The 24,926-nt window shown below is 42.1% G+C and overlaps 2 protein-coding genes across 5 annotated transcripts in view; both read right to left on the bottom strand.

Annotated features, from left to right (window-relative positions):
• The window catches only part of rusc1 (RUN and SH3 domain containing 1), a 34,081-nt gene extending 11,047 nt beyond the window's left edge, over positions 1-23,034 (bottom strand). The window contains exons 1-7 of one of the 4 annotated variants that reach the window (XM_037536767.1): positions 22,899-23,034; positions 17,235-20,432; positions 8,937-9,848; positions 4,169-4,285; positions 2,370-2,446; positions 1,640-1,657; positions 1,227-1,401 (exon numbers count right to left, since the gene is read on the bottom strand). In XM_037536767.1, the coding sequence (XP_037392664.1) occupies positions 1,227-1,401; positions 1,640-1,657; positions 2,370-2,446; positions 4,169-4,285; positions 8,937-9,848; positions 17,235-20,310 (4,375 nt within the window). In that variant the 5' untranslated portion in view covers positions 20,311-20,432; positions 22,899-23,034. The remainder of the gene's footprint in view (positions 1-1,226; positions 1,402-1,639; positions 1,658-2,369; positions 2,447-4,168; positions 4,286-8,936; positions 9,849-17,234; positions 20,433-22,898) is intronic. The other 3 variants (XM_037536768.1, XM_037536769.1, XM_037536770.1) reach the window with 3 other exon arrangements.
• An 807-nt stretch (positions 23,035-23,841) lies between these two features.
• fdps (farnesyl diphosphate synthase (farnesyl pyrophosphate synthetase, dimethylallyltranstransferase, geranyltranstransferase)) overlaps positions 23,842-24,926 on the bottom strand; it is a 14,082-nt gene continuing 12,997 nt past the window's right edge. Inside the window, exon 10 of the mRNA XM_017714551.2 lies at positions 23,842-24,926. This exon is cut by the window's right edge and continues 571 nt beyond it. The gene's annotated coding sequence lies outside the window, so the exon portion shown is untranslated.

The following is a 24,926-nucleotide window of genomic DNA, read 5'->3' as shown; positions in this document are numbered from 1 at the left end:
GTTTGCTCTTTGTGGAGCAGCCACCTTTTGTTTGGCTTGGAGCCGTTTCTTGTTCAAGCCTTCTTTTTGCTTTTAAGTAGTTTTGGGACAGCGTCTCTCTTTTGTTTTTCCTTCTCTTTTCTTTCTGTTTAAATACCTGGGCTGAGTACCGTACCGGTCACCCCTCTGCAAAGGTGTGACGAAGGGCTGCTGTTCACGACAGCCTTAAGTAGAGGAGTCCACGGGTGTATCAGGTTGGGCCTAATCAGTCTGAGGCCTTCTGGGAAGTGAAGTTCCCTGAACTTATGGCAGCTGAGGCTGGGCCCTTACAATTGGTGGTAATTTGGGGAAATTACACAGATCCGTTATCCTGCGCAAATAAGCCAAATAAGTCTAATCACACACAGATTACATTACCGGACCTCCTCTGTTGCTCCAATAGGGATTTTAAGGCACAGTAGCAATGACAGCCTGTTTAATTCTAGGGCTAAAAAAGGGGTGGAAAAAGGTTCGACTGCTTTTGGTCCATAAAACCACACAAATGCTGTGAGTGGACCTCAGGGGGGAAAGAATGAAATACAAGAATGTAGGGTACAAGCTATTTAAAGGGAAACACCACCAATTTTTTAAAAAATTTACATAATTAAGTGGTTGAGATGTAAATAAAGTCGTTCAGATCGGTTTTGGTGATAAACTTACCGAGTCAGAACCGTTCACAGTGGTGGTGATAGGAACCAGACGTCCCTCTAAAAGCTCCTCACAGTGGTGGTGATGGGAACCAGACGTCCCTCTAAAAGCTCCTACAGAAAGTTCCTACATGAACTGGTTCTGAATTCACTGCCTGATGACTGAGACGCTGTTTTATGAGAGTTTAGAGAACTTCAACTCCATTCATGGTGGAGGGAGACATGCAGGGCGCTGTGCGGCAAAATAGTCCCCAAAGAAAACTCATTATTCCAGATTTTCCACTATTTTCCATCATCAACATTCCATATAAACTCAGAAGACTTGTGTAGGTTCTCTGGTGGTTCTGGATGGTAAATAAAGTGTCTATATCTGTGTTGTAGTCATGGCGACGCCTGGTTCCCATCACCACCACTGTGAAGACGTCTGAACCGTTTCACACCAAACCCACTCTGAATGATTCAGAAACGTCCCCTTTAAATAACTCAACAAAACCTTAGTAACATTATTTAAATGAAGCATATCCCTTTATTTACATAACCACACCCATCACCGATTCCCACCTGGTTTGGTGGAGGCCTGAACTAAACCCCAGGGCGAGTTTGGCCTTCTGCCAGCGATGAGGTCACTCTGATGAGGCTTCAGTCCGTCACTGAGGAGATCGCGCAGTGCAGGACAAAGACACTGCAGCACCAGCCGGCCCAACGTCGGGTTCACGCTGCTGTCTCCAGAGAGAGCCTGAGAGAGAGGGGGTGAGAGAGACAGACAGACAGAGAGAGAGAGAGAGAGAAAAGCGGCGAGGCAGTGGTGGAGGATCAAAGGAGAGAAAGGAAAAAAGCGGGGAAGGAGGCAGTTTGGACATGAACGAGAGGAGAACAGAGAATGGGAGGAAAAGGAAAAGAAGCGGGGACGAACAGCGCGTGGGGGTTAGTGAAGTTACAGATCAAGCAAAGATGTCCATGAACGCTTAAAGTACCTTTTCTACTGAGTGGAACTGGAGTTTGTGTGCAAGCAATATGGAAAGAAGGACAGAACAAAGGAAGATAAAAAGATACATAAAGCAAGAGTAAAGATACAGAAAAGATAATGAACTACTTATAGTCACCTGACAGCAGAAAACAAAAAGCTACGTGCAAGTAAATATAAGTTATACGCATCTGTCATTGTATGAATGTCACAAGGTGAACCACCAAACCCCGGTCCAATTACGTTTTGTTGAGAAGGTTAACAAATCCTATGAAATGTGTCATTTTTTGCCAATTTTAGTCCATATTTTCTATGTATTTGATGAATTTACGGGAACATACGGGGAAAGAATAAAATGTGTGCTAAAACTTTTTCACAGGACACATTCTATGCTTAATTCTTCCCCCAATAGGTTGAATTCAGCAAATAAACAGTAATTGCGTACTAAAGTGCGCAGAACTGTGTTCACGTATTTGGAAAATTAACAAAGCATGGTGTTTGACCGGGGCGCCAAAACTTTTGCACACCACCAAATATAATGACTAACGGTTTTATTTTCGGAAGCATACACCCCAAAACGTTCACCCAACAAATAACAGCATATTGTTGCTATTGGAACAAGGGAAACTTTACAATTTTTTACAAAAAAAGTTTCATTTTCGATTAAATTCTGTGTAAAAAGATTTTATTTCAAGCAATTTTAGACCATAGCAGCTTTCCAGCTTTCCAGTGAAACTGACCTTCTGCACCAGAGTCCTAGAGGAGCTGAACTGGGCCAGAATGGCCTCCACTGCCACGCTGACCGCACTGACCAGAGCTGACAGATACAACGCAAAAGGTTACACACTTTGTCACTATAAGACACTAAAAGACACTAAATCTTAGTACATTAGTTACTGTTCAAACATTTGAGAAACGTTCACAGAAAACAGAATAATGAAATGAGCTGTACAAGACTCTAAAATGACTGAGGAAGAAAGAAAGTTCTAATAAAATTAATAACCAAAATAAAATTATAATAAAATTAACATGTAAAATAAAACAAATAAATAAAATCCAGGATGAAATTTTAGTAAAATTAACACCCGAAATAAAATTATAATACAATTAACAACTAAAATTAAATTCTAATTAAATTCACTAGCATAATGCATTTTTAAATAAAATTCATATCCAAAAAGAAAATATATATGAAATAATAAAATTCAAACCCAGAAATAAATTCGAATAAAATTTACACCCAGAATGAAGTTCTAATAAAATTAACTTTGTGAATAGAAATAATTGGGTTCTAATAAAATAAATATCCAGAATAAAACTACAACAAAATTAAATTCTAAAATGAAATTATAATAAAATTAGTGTGCAAAATGAAATTTTAATAAAATTAACATTATAATGAAAAATGTTATACTCTTAGTAAAAATAAGAACTAAATTATAATAAATTTAACAACAAAATTTAATTTAAAAAAATTCACACCGAGAACTACTTTTAATAAAAGTAATATCCAAAATGAAGTTCTAATAAAATGAACATGCAGAATGATGAAGAAAGCTGTAAAATATTCTAAACTGATTTTTTAATCTGTAGAATTTTCAGAGAATTAACATCCAATGAAGGTCTATTAAACTGAACATCCAGAGTAAATTCAGAATTCAAAATAATAAAATTCTCAACCAGAATTAAATTTGAATACAATTAAGCATATAGAATGATGGTCTAATATATTGAACATCTCGAATCAGAGTACAATAAAACTGATATTTAAAAGGGAAATATATATGAAATCATAAGTTCAGGAGTTAACTTTGAATAAAATTCACATCTAGAATGGAGTTCTAATAACATTTATATCCAGGGTGAAGTTCAAATTAACAATCAGTATAAACTTAATAGAATTCTTCAGGGATACAAAGCCGAAGTCAGATGTTTCACCAGCTTCTTGTTCGAATTTTCTGTTAAAAACTAGATAACCATCATATTTAATGTGGTTTCAGTGGATTTTGGTCGTTTTTCTTCATAACAAGCATAAAAAATCGCTCATAGTATGTTAATGTCTCTGTAGCTAGCCAGCTAACTCTCCCGTTCCACCTTAAATAGTCCAGCAGTTCTGACGCATGAAGTGCCAGAATGTCACTGCTGCTCCATTTAAGGTGGAACGGGAAAATTCCAACAAGAATCTGGAGAATCTCTGACTTCAGCTTCATATCACTGAAGAATTGGGGGGGTGATAATAAATAACTGACCCCCTCTTTGAAGGCGTCTGATCCCTAAATGTAACTAAAGCCCAGCAGTGAGGAGCTGAACATTCCCCTCCTCTGCTGTCCCTGCAGACGGGCAGGGTCGCCTACAGAGCGGCGCTAGTAGCTGTTAATGAAGTGATGCTCTTTTATTAGAGGGTCTCATATCAGAGGGAAGATCTCAACCACTGCCCTGTGGCTCATTGACAAAGGGGTTAGGATGACCCTCAAAAACAAGGGGTAGAAATAAGAAATGGGACTTGGCGTATGTACATGAGCAGTGAGTGTATAAATACCTCGTTTTTCCTGCAGGCAGAGAGAGGACAGCCCACCATCTCTCAGCGGGGGTCTCACATCACTGCCCATCCACGCCCCTTTAGCTGCAGAACCAGCAAAGGACAGGCTACGGACCGCTACCACGAGGAGAAGCAAAAAACAACAATGATGCTCAAAAACTCCATTTTAATAATCACTGATTCATTATAAGATCACTCAATGAATCGATTCCTTTAGGAAATGATTCAGTGCATCATGAAATCTCACATCGTGATTCAGTTCGATTCGCCTTAAAAATGCACTAAATGTACAAATATAACTGGAGTAGCTATTTACACAGTAGTGGAATATGTGGCTTCTAGGGATTTTTATGTTTGAAAATAAACATTTTTGACCAAAAGTATTTGTATAATTGAGATTAGAATCAATAACATTGCAACACTGATTCTTCTGAATCACTTCTGATGCATTTTTACAGCCTTGCTAATTATACTCTTATTATAAACAGCAGAATTAAAGGATATTCATGTCACAGCAGTGGCTCTGTGTAGTATACATCCTAGCTGTACGTGTTTATGTGGGAATTTATGAATGATAACGTTCACCTGGACCCGTATCGACTTATGCATGAGAAACGAAAGCATTATCATCGATACAATAACACGAGGAAAGGTGAAGACAACACATGCATGCCCAGTTAAAAGCACTCTCATGAAACAGTCACTCCTTTAAAGCAGGAAAAATGATAAATAAACAGAAAAGCATAAACACTAAACAGAGCACTGATACAAAAAAGTACAACCGTGTACAATAAATGGTTAATACAGTCAACAAAAACAAGGAGACACTACACAGTGACACTCATACGCGGCAATAATCAAAGACGAGTCTCGTGATTATCACGGCAGAACAAAAGAAAGCAGTTAAAAACCAAGGCAGAAATGCTGAGACACTGTGAGGGACGTCCATGCGTGTGCACCATGCAAAGAAAACCACAGAGAACCTCTGACCGCTGACGGACACTGAAGGCACTGTTTCAGCCAGAAGACAAAAGGACATTCAAAGACACAGATACACAGAAAGGACAAAGAAAGACTGAAAAAGAAAGAGAGTGACGGACAGCCGGAGTTAAACCCACGGTTCGGACAAACATCGAATGTGGACCATTTTCATTGGTGCTACGAATCGACCACTGTAGTCGTGTGCCGTTCTGTAGTCCTCGTTATGCCCATATTAGGAACTCCGGGTCTGAGCCCGTTTCCCTATCGCCGGAACGAACAGCGTTTTCGAAAGGTCGCCTCTAGCGCCCCCCTGTGTTCAGAACCTGATGCGTTTTGTTCCGTGTACGTTGTTCTCACGAACACCACTTGAGCCTCTGAATTACGAGGTGGATAAAGAGCCTTAATACTAATAAAACTACATGTGAGCGAAAGCTACTGCTGGTATACCTGTAAATCAAACCTCTAGGTGGGATATTTTGACAGACTAAAACTCCTCATCAGCATTAAAACCACGAGGCTGAATTTAGCTGCTTTTTCTGCAGCTTCTTGTTTGAATGTTCCCGTTCCACCTTAAATGGTGCAGCTGCTGGGAGCAGCTATCGCAAACATTATTATCACAAACGAGACACAATACTGACCTGTCGGTTCTGTGAAACAGCAAAAATACGTTGTCACTCAGTTGTTCAGCGGAAATACAGAAACATCCTCATATCAGGCCTTTCAACCCTCCACAAAGCTGAAGTCAGCTTCTTGTTCAAATTTCCCCGTTCCACCTTAAATGGCGTTTAAAGTCGAACAAAAAGCCGGAGAACGTCCTCAGAAAATGTCCTCAGTAAAACGTTACCAGCACTAAAATAATAACGAGGATGTTCTGAGAGCCGAAATCAGCTGATCGGGTGGTGACAACCTTCTTAAGGAGGCTGCAGTAGCTTCAGCTCACATGTGGCAATATTCATATTTCAGCTCTTTAACGGCCTCGTAATTCAGAGGATCCAGTGGTAAGGAACGTATCGGGTTCTGAACATTTTTATTGAGCACAGGGGGCGCTAGAGGCGATTTTTTTCGAAAACCCCATTCATTCTGCCCATAGAGAAGCTTAGACCCGGAGTTCCTAATACGGGCATGGCGCCGACTACAAAATGACTACAGTGGTCTATACAGTTCAACCAAAACAAGTCTTCTGTCTGGCTTTGTTTCCTTCGTTTTGCACGTGAGCTACGAGGCTAATGTAGCTAACAAGCTTATAAACCACTCATTAGCATGTTGCTAACTACATGTCTAAGTCATCCCACTCACCTCAAACCGTGCGGAGGTGATCAGCACCTCTAACAGACTTGAAGATGTGGTTTCTGAGTCACTGGTAGCCATAGACATGGACTGAAGTACGTTAGCATAGCTAATCCATGTAAAGTATGGAGGCTTGTGGAGAGAGCAGTACATCTGAATTTGAGAGGTCCCCCCAGTAAAGGGAGTAAAGACCTCCTTTAGCATACGGACCTAGAAATGTTATAAAGGCTCGAAGCTATTCCCTGACTAGCCAGCATTAGTGTTACGGCCTAGCTAATGTTATTATCCCTAAATTGATATATTAATTATATTCTAAATTAAAATAGGGTTCTAATATATATTTTGGCTTTTATTCTAAAATAACCTAATAGATAATAGACAGTAAAACAACAATGGGCCACCGATCTCCTAAAAAATCATAGAAACCATTAAAAGACTCTGGTGGTTTCTGGTGGTGTCCAATAGACACTAATGTTATTCTGTGTTTTCCTGATGGGCTGATATCTCAGTGTTAAGGACTCCTGAATCCAGGTGCATTTGATGGTTTCCTAATGGGATCTAAAGGTGTCCTACTGTTTACATCTGTTACGAGCAACATGCACTTTATGAACAGCTGCTCGACATACCTGCACATTCGCACATGGACCTTGAATTTTTCTTCCGTCTTTGCACATAAAACTGTACTTTTTTTACTCCTTTACTACTGTTTTTAGTGTTATTATTATACAGGGTGAGTCAAAAGTCACAGGACGGCGTTTTATTTTATTTTATTTTATTTTTACGCCGTCTCAAGCCTCCACGATGTGGCGCTGAAGGTGGTGTTTGTTGCGGATTTTCTCCGTCTGTTTGAGATGACCCCAGAGATAAAAGGCGATAATGAACTAAAAAAACTAAAGAAATAAAACACGTCTCACCCTGTTTGATTCTATTTTCTTCTAAGATCATATTTGGTGAATGGACGAAGAGCAAAGTAAGAATTTCACTGGACAGTAGTTCTGCTGTGCGTACGACGACGAAACTCATGGATCTTGAATCTAGTGGCGTAACGGGCGCAGTGGCCTAACAGTTCAAAGGGTCTTTTTTTAGCAGGGATCGGAAAGCTGGCTACCAACTGGATCGTTGAAAAAAATTCCACTTTTCATTGCTCAAATTTCCACACCCAGCCCAGTTTACTTGTTTATCCTTCGTTTCTTCCTCTGCATATTCCGCATGTCATTTCAATTTTGCAACAACATCTTCAACAAAACCATTTTGGATCCGCCCACGTCATTTGGCTTTTTAATCTCATTTTTTTGCAAAAATTGTCTTAGTTCATTTCCCAAAATGAAAGGCGGTGCAAGTTTAAAATCTGTTTGAGGTGATTCGAAATGAAACTAGGTGGTCCAAGTAGTGGACCGACAGCGGCATACAGTCAGCAGGGTGCTGACCTTATCAAGGCAGCGGACCAATACATGCTCACTGTCTTGAGTACTTTCAGTGTTGTACTTTGATCAATGACACGTTTTTAAATGCCAAAAATACCAAAACCTCGTATCTCCATCTTTGTCGTTTTTCAGTTTTTGACATACAGCACTGTTTGAAAGTCTTAGGCACCCAAGACACGTTTTCAAAATCTATTTATTTGTGTAGTTTGTGTTTATTTGTTAATATTTGAATAAACAAAATGTATAGAATATTAATAATATATATATATATAATAACTAGTGATTTTCTGGATGATAGTGTGTGTGTTGACCCATCTCCAAGTCTCTCCTCGAGGAAGCCCAGTATTATATGTAGTTAAAAAGCAGCTCCTGGTTTGACCAATCAGTGCTCAGTAAATTGAGCTCATGATGTCATTGATGATATTAACGAGTCTCTGGGCGGCCGTGAAGCGTCAAGGAAAAATATGGACCCGAGAAATTCTGGTTACTTTATTGTTTTTCTGTTTATTTGATTTATGAATGCGACTTTATTCTAATGTATATTGTGATAAACTCACTGCTGAGGTCAGTTGTTTCAGTATTTGCTCAGATGCCTAAAACTTTCGCCCAGTACTGTAGTGTGAAAAACTCTACTGTCCTTGCGTGCAATATTTCAAGATGAAATTTGTAGTCAATGGACAAACAGAAACGGCCACAAATTACTAGAAAAAATTCCTGGTTCCATTGACTTGCATTAAAAGTAAGACGTTTTGTCCTTCTCCTGTAAAGTCACCGATTTGGAGACACAAGGTTTTGGTCTGACAGCAGCGATATTATATAACCTGGAAGCACATAAGCAGGTCTATTAGCAAAGTGAACAATTATTATGCAGCTGTAATTTCTATTAACAACCCGAGACGGTTCGAGGCGAAGTGCTCAATAATTCAGACATGCAGTTTGCATGATGCTAATTGCCAGTTAGCTCCCATTTTGTGCTGGCGACATTAGGCGTGTAGCCCACAGATTTTTGGCTGAACCATCAATTCAAAATAAAGAGTGAAAGGGTGAAAAAGAAGAGCAAGAATGAAGAGATGTACCGATTGATCCCTTACTCAGAGAGAGCGGTGGCGATGGACGCTGCTGAGAGTGGACTTTGGGCTCTGGTAGAGGAGCCTGAGTGCGGGGGGTGTAAAGGTAGGGGTAATAGAGCGGGGCAGCAAGAGCAGGGAGGGTGTGACTGCGGGGGAAAAGAGGCGAAGAAAGGCGGGATACGTCAGCCCCGGGAGACAGAGGCCCAGCCCTGTGAGGGGGTGAGATAGCTCCTATAGGGGACAAGCGTGGGGGGGCGCCTTTGTGCATGGGGCAGTTTTTGGGGTGGTAGAGGTAGAGGGTGGGGAGGGTGGAGATTTGGGGTTCGTTTTTAGCCTTCTCGCTGCTCGCATCAAGCCAAAAAGTAGCGTCTTCCTTAGCACTTTCGCTCAGATCGTTGAGCTTTCCTGCATTGACGTAGTTGATCATATCGATGTTTTTGTACGGGGTGGTGTTGCCCTCATCTGATTTCTCAAAGTCAGCAAACTTCAAGGTTTTCATTCTGTACTTGTCGTCGCAGTGGAGCGAATCTACGTTGCAGTTAGCATCCAGCGCGCTAAACCTGCTAACATGGAAAGAATCCTCCCCATTGCCGAGGAATTTGTCTTTCTTGCTGTCGGAATACTGGGAACACTGGTACAAAGAGTCTATAATGCTGCCTGAATTACTGTAACTGGAAGAATTTTTATGACGACAGAAAAATTCTCCATTGTTTGAATCGCGGTACAGCGAGTCGGGGAAGGTGTCTCTAATGGAGTCAGTAGGGATTCTGGGAACTTGCGGAAAAGGAAGGGCCTTCGACTGGCTCCTATAAAAGTCGGAACGGTAAAACAAAGGTGGCTGGGATGGAGGAGTGGAGTGCAGGAAATAGGGAGAGGGTGAAGGATTGTGCAATGCTAAGGACGGAGGAGGTGAGGACACTTTATCAGCCAAAGCGCGTGAACGTTAGCATTGCAGAGCAGCAGGAAGTGCAGCGGAAAGGAAAGAATGGGTGAAAAAGTGAAAACGTGGGTAGAAAGAAAAGGGGTAGAAAGAAAATTTTAAATAAGCACGCAGCAAAGGAACAAAGGAGGAAAAAGAGAAAATGGAGAGAATGTTAATAGTGTCATTTCGAGAGAGCAGTAAAGGCACATGTGAAATGTGGAGGCAGACCAGAGGAGAACAGCACAGCAACAGCATGCTTGATCCATATGAGAGTAGCTCATCTTCATAACACGACACGAACATCATAGCCCTACACAGCAGGGGCCGCATTACAGAAACATCCCAACTCGGTTTAGTTACCATGATGACTGAATTCAGGACAGTAGCTATTCCAAGATAACAGCTCCTCCCTTCATCATCTCATCATTACCTCCAGACAAGAAAACAGCATCACACAAACATCCTGACTAGACTAAAGCTCCTAAATCCTGTCCTAACTTTAGGATGAACCCCAGCAGGGTCCTAACTTCTCCGGTTTCTCTGGTTTTTAGGCGGCTGAGTCAGGCGGTGTAGTTCACTACCAGCATAATGAGCGCCATTTATTTCTACTGTAAAACGCGGCTTTCACTGGGAGATGTTTTTCTTTTCCAACTCTGGGTTTTAAAAATCTCAGACGCTGTTGACTTGAATTCCACCGCCCCTCTGATCACCTTAATGTCGATGATGAAATATTACAGTGATGGTGATGAATAATGAGGAGGCGCAGCTGAACATGTGTCTCTTTATGAGGGGGAGTAATGTTAGCATGCTCAGCTAAAGCGTTTGGGGAAATGGAGACTGAAACTGAAACTGGGGAGCGGCGATGCTCTGATAAACAGCAGGGGGTGCTCTCACAGTATTCACTACTTACAGTTTATCACACTTTAGCTTTGTTTGACTTTTTCACATCAGTAATGTTGGCAGTCCGACTAACTCACCTACTTTTTCAACATATTGATTACGTTTTAGCTGTGTCCGTATGGCCGGTTGCTAGGCAACAGACATGACAGTTGATTGTCGACTTCGATCGGGCAGGTTAAGATTTCTTATTTTGACACGAGTTGCTGTAAAATAAGATAAAACACCTAAATTAAGGTAAGATTTGCTTCGGTGATCCCAATTAATGAAGAAAATGACCTTTACCTGTCAGATCTTAGCGTAAGACGAAAGATAGGAAGTTTCTGTAATACGGTGCCTGTTCACAACCACAACACAAGCCATGAAAAAAGACAGTCAAGTCAACAGATATTGCAGTTCTGCAACAGGACTGAGTGGCTAAAATGGGATAAAATGTCTTTAATACATCCCTCACAAATGAGTCACCACAAATGTCTAACATAGGGACCAAAAAATGGTCATGATATCCCACACGTCAACTAACAGACGCCCGCATTGGATAGCATTAGGGGTGGGTGATATGGACAATAGCACATCACGATACTTAAAGAAGTGTTACGTATCACGTAAAAATTACGTATCACGATATTTTGCTAGTAGTGTCATATTTAAAAAACTGCTATGAATACAATGATTATTACTCAACATTTCACACACTATAGTGCACTAAACCCAAATAAACCAGGCTAATTATACTCTCTTTGTAATGAAACATGCACTCGGTCAGTGTTCCTTCAGTACTAATGATATCCAGCATATGCTCAGATAAGCATATTGTGTATCACGATGATAGAAATATCACAATATCATCATTTTGCCCACCTTGGGTGATGAGGGGAGAGGGAAAGAACAATTAAGATCTCTTAGAAACCCGATTACGGATGGCTGTGGCATCACTGGGTGTTGACCTGACAACTGTCTTGAGGAAAGGACCAACGTTTAGACAATAGTGTTCTCAGCAGCACTACTACGTGAACGATTTGGGGAAAATAACTAATTGCAATTTTTTTTTTGCTCTCCAATTTAAATGCAATTATTTTCTACAAATGAACTTCCAGGCCTTATTTTGGCGAAGAAGAACAGAATATCCACGTTTCTTGGCATGAAGCTTGAATGATGAGTGCATCAGACTACCACTTGTGATGGTTGTGATGTCACATATACAGCGTGTTTTGTTGCATCTGATTGGTCTAACTCATCTACAGCCAGTTCACATTTAAAACTTGTTGATAATATATTCTATAACAAAATTGCAGCAATCGTGATTTGAAAACTGAACTCCTTCAAATTGGGATTTCGATGTAAAAGCGATGAATCATTCAAAACTGCAAACGCAGCCTGTTTGGGAATTTATTGTTTTTGTGATGTCACAAAAACTGGCACATTCACAAATATCGACTTATCCTATACCACTTCAGCTCCACCCACTCACAGTGAAGTGTTTTAGTCTGGAGTGCTTTATGAACAAGGAACTGTGCAGGGCGTCCAAACAGAACAGAGCTCATTTGCATGTATCAGCCTTAAAGGCACAGTAACTAAAACTGCCTGGCCACACTCACTGTTCATTTTATCAGCTCCACTTACTGTAGAGCTGCACTCTGTAGTTCTACAGTTACAGACTGTAGTCCATCTGTTTCTCTGATACTCTGTTACCCTGTTCTTCAGTGGTCAGGACCCCCATGGACCCTCACAGAGCAGGTACTGTTTGGGTGGTGGGTCATTCTCAGCACTGCAGTAACACTGACGTGGTGGTGGTGTGTTAGTGTGTGTTGTGCTGGTCTGAGTGGATCAGACACAGCAGTGCTGCTGGAGTTTTTAAACACCTCAGTGTCGCTGCTGGACTGAGAATAATCCACCAACCAAAAACATCCAGACAACAGCGTCCTGTGGGCAGCGTCCTGTGACCACTGAGGAAGGAGTAGAGGATGACCAGCACAAACTGTGAGCTGTCGTCTCTGACTTAACATCTGGACAGTGAGTGGACACAGTGTTTAAAACCTCCATCAGCATTGCTGTGTCTGATCCACTCACACCAGCGCAACACACACTAACACACCACCACCACGTCAGTGTTACTGCAGCACTGAGAATGACCCACCACCCAAACAGTACCTGCTCTGTGAGGGTCCATGGGGGTCCTGACCACTGAAGAACAGGGTAACAGAGTATCAGAGAAACAGATGGACTACAGGCTGTAACTGCAGAACTACAAAGTGAAACTATACGGTCAGTGGAGCTGATAAAGTGGACAGTGAGTGGCCGGTTGGTGTATGTACCGTATATGATAACAGAATAAACCACGCATATGTTATAAGTGGACCTTAGAATGCAAGACGAAAGCAGGACAAACGTTACATACCTATGACCTCACCCTTTCCTGTCCTATTGAACTGACTCGCTTAACTAACACACAAATTTATCTAACACAAATAATGCTATAGTTAAGCTGACCACACCCACTGTCCATGTCCACACAGAAAACCTGGGACAAAAATCAGCTGTTTTCGTCCATGTGTGGAGAAAAAGAACGGACTCTGTTCCAAAGCGTAGTCCTCCAGCGTTTGTTCATGGGATTCTGAAAGGGAAAACGTCCTTAAGGACCTGGACCGGGGTCAGATTTCACCAGCCTCTGCAACACACTGACCGCAACGGTGAGCTAGGAGCAGTAACTCAGTCTAAATAAGCACTTTCAGTGCAAGCACTCTGACAGCTGCTCTGAGCCTCAGCACAGAAACCCTCTCAGACTGTAATGAGCCGGACTGTGTCATACTGATATTAATGTGTAATATGAATATTCACCTCTGAATTAATTCAGCTGATCCACAGGAAAGCAGCACTGCCTTCCTTTGAGCCGGGTGCTTTTCCTCACATTCAGTTTTGTTTTGCTTTTCCTGTTTTGCTTTTGTTGTGCTCTCTGCTCTGTCATTGGCTGGAGGATATTTAGACCCGCCTCCTAACTCTTAAAGGCACATACACCAATATCTGCCCCTTTGACTCCTGTTTCAAGACCTGGGCACGGCTTGCCAGATCAGTCAGCTAATAGGTTTGGTGAATTTTGCTTATTAAGTGTAGGAGCTATGAGGCTAGCATCACTAAAAACCAATAGGAGTCAATAGTCACCCAAATCTTTTCTATAAACACGTCCACCAAACCTCTCTAAACCTGCTCAAACTGCAGCTAGGACTTCTTTGAGGTGGTGCAGACTTGCTGTGAGTAGCAGGAATTCACTGTGGCAGCTTCTTTATGCAGCAGAAGTTTGATGAATCGCTTTTATCGAAATCGCAGTTTGAAAGAGATTAATTTTTCATTACGTTGTTCATTATTCGATGCTTAATTGGGGGAGTTTGATCCAACATCGCAGAACTTGTGATCTGGCACGTTGGTTTACTTAGTAAAAAGTAAGTAGGTATGTATCTTAACTTACATGCTTAAGCACCGGATTTAAACCAGTGTTTGTTCTAGCATCTTACTTACCTGCCATATTACCCCACTTATCTGAATGTTACCCCACTTACCCGCCTTATTACCCCACTTACCTGCCATATTACCCCACTTATCTGACTGGTACCCCACTTACCCGCCTTATTACCCCACTTACCTGTCACATTACCCCACTTATCTGACTGTTACCCCACTTAGCTGCCTTATTACCCCACTTACCTGACTGTTACCCCACTTACCCGCCTTATTACCCCATTTACCTTCCTAAACATTCCTTCTGTTTAGAACTCCTACAGTGTCCTAAACCACACCAACAAGGCTACTGGACCACTAAGCAAGATGTGGCACCCGTTTGTGTGGGTCAGAGAAGTTTTGGGGTTGTTTTTAAAGAAAAGATTTGGGTGACTATTGACTTCTACTGTTTGTTAGCGATGTTAGCCTCATAGCTTCAGTTTTACACTAAAGAAGCAAAAAAGATTTGGTGAAGTCCTTTAAATGTTGTGTTAATACTAAAAAGGCTAAATTTAATTTAAACACACACACACACACACACACACACACACACACACATACACACACACACACACACACACACATACATACATACACACACACACATTTTCTAAGCCGCTTCTCCCTCAGGGTCGCAGGGAATTTAAACAATTAAATTTAAAATGTAATTTAAATATTTTATACAACATAATACGTTGGCACATCTTATTATTAGCATAAATAGAGGTAATGTTTGCATCTGGGTCAAAGGACAGTTAAACATCAAAGCCATAATACATAATATATATATATATATATATATATATATATATATATATATATATATATATATATATATAGAGAGAGAGAGAGAGAGAGAGAGACACAGAAAGAGAGAGAGAGAGACAGAAAGAGAGAGAGACAGAGAGAGATAGAGACAGAGAGAGAGAGAGAGAGAGAGAGAGAGAGAGAGAGAGAGAGAAAGACAGAGAGAGAGAGAGAGTAATGCCATTAGCCTTCAAGGCTGAAGAGCACATGAATAATTTAATAACCTGAGATGACATCACGGGCCTCAGCGGAGCAGCATGGAAATCTCTGCAGCCTCCTCTACGCTCGCATATGTCTGACTGATCTGACCACTTGGCCCTGAATTAGTTTGCCTCTCCTCATCCTGACTCATCACCTTCCACTTCCCTGCTGTCACATCATGTTCCTGAACTCCAGTGATCACCGAATGCCCTCCTGCAGCGTACAGTTCCGACCCAGATCTAAAAGGCCATGCATGTATTTTAAGTCATTTTTGTGTTTTTGTAGTTTTACGAACCAAAACCGGCCGTAATTCAGTTGACAGGGCCATTTCCCAACCTCTCTGTACCCAGTGCACTTAAACAGACTGTGCCTTTAAGACAACATATGCAAATGAGCTATGTTCTGATTGGCTACCAAGTATTCAAAAAGTCATCTGGGCTGAAATGTGCAATAACAACACACCTTATCACTTCAACTGCAAAGGGTGGGGCTAATTTTGATTAGTGTACCAGACTCATGCATCATAAAGTGCAATCATTCAAGATTTTAGTTTATTTTCCTGAAAGTAGAATCTCGCGTGCATTTAGGGGTGAAAATAGATGGTGTTATTCTAACCCTAGACAGCACTAGGGATAATATCATTTTTTGTGATTTCAATGGAATTCCCTGTCCAGTATACTGGACATTGGAATTAGACACTTGAAATCTGCATATAAATATATAAAACTGCATATATTCACTCACCGGCCACTTTATTAGGTAATTCACTTGCTTGTTAACACAAACAGCTGATCAGCCAATCACACGGCCACAGCTCAGCACATTTAGGCATGTAGAGGTGGTCAAGACGACTTGCTAAAGTGCAGACCGAGCATCAGAACGGGGAAGAAAGGGGATTTAAGGGACTTTGAACGTGGCGTGGTTGTTGGTGCCAGACGGGCTGGTCTGAGTATTTCAGAAACTGCTGATCTGCTGGGATTTTCACACACAACCATCTCTAGGGTTTACAGAGAACAGTCAGAAAAAGAGGAAACATCCAGTGAGCGGTCAGCTGTGTGGACGAAAACGCCTTGTTGATGTGAGAGGTCAGAGGAGAATGGGCAGACTGGTTCCAGATGATAGAAAGGCAGCAGGAACTCAAATAACCAACCAGAATCTCTGAGGAACGTTTCCAACACCTTGTTGAAAGAATTAAGACAGTTCTGAAGGCAAAAGGGGGTCCAGCCTTTTACTAGCAAGGGGTACCTAATAAAGTGGCTAGTGAGTGTATATATTGGTGATAATAAATTGGCTAACTGTTCTGACCTACAGTTACTGTTCATGCAAATCTTCTGTGTTTTCTTTTTTTTTCTTTTTTTATCACTGCACCAAAGTAGTTTTGTTATACTTCCCAACCTTATGTAAGGACTGTAAAGGTGAATTGAATTTGATAAATTTTTGTTAATTTTTCAAAATGTATCACATTTCATGCAGTCCAAACATCTACTATAGGGGCTGTCAAATCGGAAGGTTGCCGGTTTGATCCCCAGAGCTGACAGTACATGACTGAGGTGAACTTGAGCAAGGCACCTAACCCCCAACTGCTCCCTGGGCACTGCGAATAGGGCTGCCCACCACTCTGGGCAAGTGTGCTCAGTGCCCCCTAGTGGTGTTTCACTTCACAGATGGGTTAAATGCAGAGGTGAGATTTCCCCGTTGTGGGACTAATAAGTGTCACTTAATCTTATACTGGACACTGAATGTCATGTTGTCCAGTGAACAAAAATACATAAATAAATAACATGTGTTCAGAGAGCATGCTTCATAACAGAACACTGTTTTTATATTGTTTTGTTTATTTGTCCCGTTTCAGGACTGAGGAAGATATCGCCCATCCCTGCTCTAATACACAACCAATAATATTCCACGTATAAGTCTTCAGGGTCTCTAGCTCCACTGTGAATGAGAATGGCCTTAAGTCTGAACTTACGTTAAGGCAAACTTACCTCTTGTTCTTGACTCCCATGTGCGTTCACCATCGGCCATTCCTCTCACCTCTGTCTTCTCCACATCTTCCTCAGTTTGCTCTCCTTTCCAATCACCGCCAAAATCACAAGAATCATTCCTGCTGGCCAAATGAGTGCTTCGCTGAATGGTGCTGGGTTCAAGAGAGGGACCTCCTTGAATGTTCAAGTGGCGCATTTCCCTGAAGAGAGCTAGTGAAGCAGGTGTAGGTGGTGGCTGGAGGAAAGTGGCTTGTGCTTGGGAAGTGTATTCCCACTGAGTGCCATCTCCATCTGCTTTCTCTCTCCTCCACTTGAGGTTGTACAGGAAATCTGGGTCTGGGGTGATGACCGTCGGTTCAGGTTCTGGTTGGACTTGGGCTCGTGGGGAAGCCTGTTTGCTTCTGTTTCGCAGTTCTTTGAAGGTAGTGACTTTTGGACCAGTTGTTTTTTGGGGCATAGCATCAGTAGAAGATTTTTTAATGTTTAGTGGTGGAGACTCCATGTCTGGGGTAAAGGCTATCAGCCAATCAAATCTATCTGGCCTGGATGCATTGGCAGGAAGAGTGCATGGCTTTATTGGGGGAAGCTCAGGGGGATTGGACAGTATTTGTGGTCGTGGGGGTAAAGGCCGAGGAGGCGGAGGAGGAGGAGGGGTATCAGGTATCACTGAGGCATAATCAAAACTGCCAAAGCTAGCATTAGTGAGCTCCTTATTGCTAATATCAGTGCTGTAATATGAGTCACCATTCAAGCTCACATCATCCCCCAAAACACAGCCGCAGCTCGAGTTACCACTCCCTCCGTTTCGCTTGCGCCGCCTGGCCATCTCAGTGAAGGATGTTGTTCTGAAGGGCTCCCTGCTTCCTTGTTTCTTTTCATCTTCTTTACAGACTGCATCTAAGTCTTTCACGTCAAGCTTGTTTCTTTCTCTCCAGGTCAAATCATTCACCTTGCCTGCATCCTCTCTCTCCTCCTTGCTCGTCTTGGAAATCTCAGATATCTCTCCTTCCTCCAAGATGCCATCCACACAGACGCCCAACTCAGGGCTAAGTCTTAGCAGCTCAGCCTGGGTGATGCCTGCCAGTGCCAGCAGCTTACGAATCTCCACATCCAGAGCGTGGAAAGATGGAGGAGGTGGGAGTGTTGGAGGAGGTGGAATAGCAGGAGGAGAAGGCTGGATGGCTGGTGGAGGTGGTAAAGGTGGGGGTCTGGAGGTTGGAGCAGGTAGAGATTGAGGTGTCTTCTCTTTCTCAAGTTCAGCAAGCCTCTGGGCTTCTAGACGGGCTTTATGGCGCCTTCTTGGAGGTGGAATTGGTGGAGTGGGAGAAGGTAGGGAGGGTGAATCAGAATAAAGGGTAAAATAAGGTACAGGCTGTGATGGTGGAGGAGGCAAAGCAGGGGGTTTTGAAGCTGAAGAAGAAGATGGAGATGCAGAAACTGAGAGACTAAAAGACTTAACTGGGGAGGAGGCAGAAGAAACTGAAGGTGTGTTCCCACTGATGTTCATATATGTGTGCAATTCTGGTTGGGCACTGATGTGCCTTGCTGGAGGTTTTGGAGGCCTTGGAGGTGGTTCCACAGGAGATGGCACAAGGGAATCTGCTGCTGGAGGTTCATCAAGGTCAGATGGGGCTGTCATATCCACCCCTGCATCGCTGTATTCCTGAGAATCACATGATTTGTCACTTTTGTACATCTTCCAGGAAATGTCGATGTTGCCCATCTCATCCAACACTCCTGAGAGATCTTCTTCATCAAAATCATGTCCAGCTTCCTGAAGTCTTTCCAGATGGATAAGCTTCACTTGCTTGTTGACTTTCTCAAGCCTCTCCTGGTGTACCAGCCTATCTCTCAAATCAAAGTCGCCCTCAAGCTCCCAATGTGCCACCTGAACAATGCGATAGAAGCGATCGACTTTGCCTAATTCATCTATGGAATCCAAGAAATTCAGAAGATCCACTTTGATTGCCTTTTGTTCATCAGGTTCCTTGCTCTCCATAAAATCAGAAGAAGGGGAGGAGGGAGCTGATGGGTAGCCCTCATCAGGGGAGCATGGAAATGGTGGTGGTCTTAAGGAAGTGCTGAGGTCCAGTGGCAGGGAGCAAGGCTGAAAAGCATTGGGCACTGGGGAATGAGGTGGAGGATAAAGCTCCTGCTCCTGCTCCTGCTCCTGCTCCTGCAACGACACTGAAAAGGTATCTGGGCAATCAGACTCCAGATCTGAGCAGCTGCTGATGGAGGTGGACGAAGATGAGGTAGAAGAAGTGAGAGAGAAGTCCAGCATGGATGCCGGACAATCGCAGCATGAAGGTACAAGAGTATTGTCATCGTCGTCGTCATCTTCTTCGTCATCATCAGCATCATCATCAACAACTACATCATCAGCAGCTACAACATCATTGTTACCATTGCCATTCTCGTCTACTATAACATTTACCTTAGCACCAGCATCATCTTCCTTGTGATCATCTTCATTCTTTTTATCTGCATTGCCATTTTCCTCCTCTCTGTCGTCAACTTGCTTGGCCACAGGAATAGCCACTGGCTGCTTCTCCTCTGGCTTACATTTGGCTTTCTTTCCTATTTCTGGCTTCTTCTCTACCTCTTTGTCGTTGTGAGGTGAAGGTGCTAGCTTTATCTGTTGCCTGAGGGCCACAGTGTTATTGTTGTTATGGTTGTGATTAAATAGGCTATTGCTGTCCTGAAGTGAGTGGCCATCACAACATAGGCAAGGCAGACTGGGTTCATTACAGTTTGGATCCACAACAGCCGGGTCCAGGCTTGATGCCGCACGTCCAGCTTTTGGTTTTGAGTTCCCCGATGCTGGTTGGACACTGTTCTTCTGCTGCCGAACCAATTTAGGCTGAGTCACTGTGGAACGTGGACTCTGGCCTACGCTCTTGAACCTAGAAGGCTCCGGAGGTCCTCGAGTAACACGACGAGGGGAGGAGGAATTGTTGTTTACGCTATTTTTGTCGTCCCTTCTGGTCACATGATTGGGTGGTTTAGCTTCGGTCCGTCTGCCACCGTCAAATCGACGTGGCCGTGGGGGAACAGAGGGCCGGGTAGAGTGCATTGTGGGTGTTTAGCACAAGGAGAATAGGTGAATTTTTAAATTTTGAACAAGGGATTTTTGGCGAGGGAGCTCCCAGTCAGGTTTATTCAACATATTGATCACATCCTGGCTTAATTTTGCTCCTGAAATATCAAGAAAGACAGGAATTGTTCAGAAACAAAATTCATTATCTTCTTGCAGCATTCAGCATTTGATACTAATCACTAATACATCACTTTTCCATTTTCTCACCTTCATGCTCACACACACACTAACTTGCACAGCCTGAAGGCCATATGGTTTTATGTGAAAATCTAATTGCCAATAAAAAGATAATATGATGTCAGTACTCTTCTCAGTATTTTTCCCAATTCCTGCAGAACTCAGTCATTAAAAAGTCATTTAGAGTGCTTTAATGTGAAATGTTCCATTCTGGAGAAACCTACTAAGTCAGAATTGCTCACAGTGGTGGTGATAAGAAGCAGACATCCAACGAGTTTAACTCTATCAAACCAAGCATCTTGCCAACAACCCATTTGGAGAATTGTAAATACAACTGTAATGTTTCTTGTGGAGTCGAACAAGGATCAATTTTAGGGCCTTTGTTTTTCTCTTCACATATGGTAACTCTAGGTAATGTCATTAGGAAATAATATCAATTCCATAGCTATGCTGATCACACAGTTATACATTTCCATTTCTTCTAAAAAAAGTTGACAGGCGTGTGTCAGATACTTTACAGTGGATGTCACAAAATGTGCTACATCTTAATCAAGAAAAAATTTAATATTGATTCTTGGTACTAAAATGTAGAGAAAACAGCCTTATGAGAAGCTAGGCTATTTTGCTTTGTATGCCAAACCCAAAGCATGAAACCTGGGTACAATATTAGAGCATTTGAGCTCTCTTTTATCCTGCACATAAACAAAGTCATTTTCATTTGAGAAATGTTGCTGATGTTTGGCCTTTTCCATCAGAGAAACTTGTTCCTTGTGTGTCTCAACATACTTGGCCAATAAATCTGATTCTGATTCTGATTGTTCATGCATTTGTTACATACAACCTAAACTACCTAAAACCTAAGCTGCCTAAAACGGCTGATACAAAAATGAGAAATAGCTTTTACGACTGCCTTTAACTTTTAGTATAGATTTTAAGCTTCTTTTACTTGTTTTTAAAACTCTAAATTTCTGTAAAGCACATGTATACCTCAACCGGAATGTCTGTTTCAGAGAAACGGCTGCAGTACATGAAAAATTGATCACCTGTCCACCAAACCGGTATGAGATGTGCGCAATAAATAAAGTTATTATTATTATTACTACTTATGTATATATTTGTGAAGATCCCTTAAACTTGGCATGTAGAATCAGAGCTTTCTGTGTGCTGCTGTGTTTCCTATCACTGTGTAAAAGATGCACAAGGCCTTCTTTATTGCTGCTTTATGTTTTTTCTTCCCCCCAGAGTGACCATGCAAGCTCATTCAGAATCAGATTCCAATCAGTAAGCACTTATTATTGATTTGCTGAATCCGAGTAATGATAAAATGTGACTCATATTCCTATTCATGTGCTCAAAAATGCAGCCTGTTAGACAAATTGAACAAAAATGGACATATTTCTTGGTCAGATCACATTCTTTGCGTATCAAGTGTAGTAACAGCGCCGAGAAATCACATCATTGTCAGCGATTAAAGCAGATTAAACGCAATGTTTTTGAGTCTGACAATGTTTATAAAAGCCATATCACAGAATGATTACATGAAATGCTTATGAATACACTGACGTTGTTCTTTCTAAAGGCGTTGTGACATATTTTTCCAGATTTTCCACTGTTTCCCATCATCAACATTCCATATAAGCTCAGGAGACTCGTGTAGGTTCTCTGGTGGTTCTGGATGGTAAATAAAGTGTCTATATCTGTGTTGTAGTCATGGCGACGTCTGGTTCCCATCACCACCACTGTAAAGACATCTGGACCGTTTCACACCAAACCACTGTTGGGCCGTGGCTTCATATCAATCTACCATAGAGCAAAAATATCAGGCCTATGCCTTGAAATACGGCTTATATTAGGAATTTTATGGCTTTGTACATTATAATATGCGCTGGTTCGGGGGTACAGTGGCTTTAGGAGCACGATCAAGTGAAGCAGAAGGGCTCTGAGATGACTGAGGCTGTTTTTTTCATGCACATGCAGTGTAGGCTGGGCTCAGTGTCCTTGGATGCTGATGCTGGTGTTGGGCCCATCCAGAGAAAGGAACCACAGGCCTGAGGAGTCTTTAATCACATCCACACAGATGCTAACGCACAATCCAGACCATAACACAAACCCACAGAGCTTAGATGCTGTCAGTGAAAGGCACATATAGCGTTTGATCTGCATCTAGGCTAACAAAAATGAGGAGCAGAGGAGGCAGGAGGGGGCGCATCCGCCGCTTTCAGCTGCTGGAAAACACGTCAATACACAACGTTTTCTTGCCAGTGGCGCTATCATCGCGCTAATAAGCGTCCCGCTTTGCCTCTGAGCGGGTTAGAACGACCAAACAGCGCGCAACACTGCGGCAAACGACGGTATAAGTGCACATAAACCGTCACAGCGCGACTCACCTTCAGCAGGTGAAAGGAAACAGATGTTGAAGCTCCGCAGTCTGGCTGGAGAAAACGAGCTTGGAGGCTGAAAGGCAGCAGAACCACAGCTGAACGCTTCTGTCTTCCTGCCCTGGCTGCTTTTTTCTCCGTCATCCCTCCCTCACACCCTCCCCACTGCTGTGCCTCTAACCCCACCCCTCAGCATCATCACCACCATCACCATCCAGCTCCATCCTCCAGCCTCACAATGCAGCACCATACAGCCAGAGCCTCCAACAGCCCATCATGAGCCCTGAATATCATCCGATTTCTGAGACAAGCTCATGTATGGACAAAAACGTCTTAAAGGGTTCTTCGCACCGCGAGAGGGTCCATCAGACTGACGGACAGCGTGCAGCAGCTCTACGTAGAACTGCTCTGAAAAGGGTTCTTCGGCTGTCACCAGTCGGACATCATAGGCAACAGAAGAACCCTTTTCAAAACGGTTCTATGCAGAACCGTCTACAGCACATGGTCCATCGATCTGTCCATAAAGAACCCTTTCACAATGCAAAGAAAGCTTTAATCATGGGCTTCGTGGCTCTATAGAGAACCAGAAGGATAAGCGCTTTCAGAAAATGTGTCTTTACTAAAGAACCCTTGAGGAACCATCGTTTGTGTGGAGAAATGACCCATAAAAAATAAATGTATGTAAATGTGTTTATCAAATATTTTATTGTATACATATATATATATATATATATATATATATATATATATATATATATATATATATAGTGTATAGAAACATATATATTTGTGTATATGTATATATATTGTGAGTATATATATGTATATAGTGTGTGTGTGTACACAAGAAATATAATTTTGTTTGGTTTCTTTTAAAGAGAAATTTAAATATTTAAATTCATCAGTTTAATTTTTACATTTAAAAAACATTTTCATGTCACTCCCGAAAGTTTTAGACCCAAGCCCTAAATAGGTGGAGGCCTGTTTTAGCCACACCCCTGCCAATGTGCCATCATTCACTTTCTACCGTGGCCATTTAGCCTTCAGCCTGACTCCTTAAACAAGTCACATAAATTTCTGATGGTTTTTTTGTTGGTCAGGGTTTATGGTCTTATTAGTTAACTTACCAGTCCAAAGTCTCCCAACACTGGGTGGGGTAAACGTTCGTTTTAGCTAAGCAAAAAACAAGTTCACGAGAGAACAGGTGGCGAGGTTAACAAGCATGGTGCTAACTGCATGCCTGAACCACCACAAACATGCCTCAAACTGTGGAGTTGGAATCTCTAATGCTGGCTTTACACGGTGAAACTTTGGTTGCTTGAAACCTACATGAAACTAAGTTGCACTTGAGTTGCATGATCTAAAGCGTCCTGCAACTCATATGAAACCGAAAAAGTTGCATGTCTCGACTTCGTGAAGCTTTTTCTTGAAATAGACAGTCAAATAGCCGCTAGTGCATCATGTGATCGTCGTACGACATACTTTCAAAGTATTTCAGCGGATCGATGGACAGAAATGAAACAAAAGATGGTTTATTGGTTTGCTGAAGAGGATGAACTTGTGCTTCAAGGAAAGAACGAGTGAGACATCAAGTGGGCTAAAACCGTAATGGACACCTAAAAGTGAATTTTCAAAGGTTTATCACACACACAACAGACGAATATATAGCTGGAAAAATAAGATGATCAAAAATGCTGTAAACACGTAACACCTGGCTGATGACTTCATACTGAGAACGATATGGTGGATCAAAACACATGAGCTGCTAATTTGTCTATCTAGTGGAGTAACAATGTTTTGCGTGCAACTTTCGCCGTTTCTGCATTGCTTCGTATCACGGTGAAGTTGCACTGAAATTATGTTGCACGCAACTAGTTGCATGAAAGTTTCACCGTGTCAAGACAGCCTAACAGACTTGGTTTCTGACCCTATTCTCTAAAAGAAGTGAGCTACAAAACGACTGAGGGGTGACAACAATCATAATAAACACGTTTTTTTTTGTTTACCCAGTTTAATCGTGGACAGTTTGCAACTTGG

The sequence above is a fragment of the Pygocentrus nattereri genome, chromosome 3 (assembly GCF_015220715.1).
Source record: "Pygocentrus nattereri isolate fPygNat1 chromosome 3, fPygNat1.pri, whole genome shotgun sequence".
In the NCBI taxonomy this organism is placed as follows: domain Eukaryota; kingdom Metazoa; phylum Chordata; class Actinopteri; order Characiformes; family Serrasalmidae; genus Pygocentrus; species Pygocentrus nattereri.
Note: the sequence above shows the minus strand (reverse complement) of the source record. Positions and strands in the feature narration are given on the sequence as shown.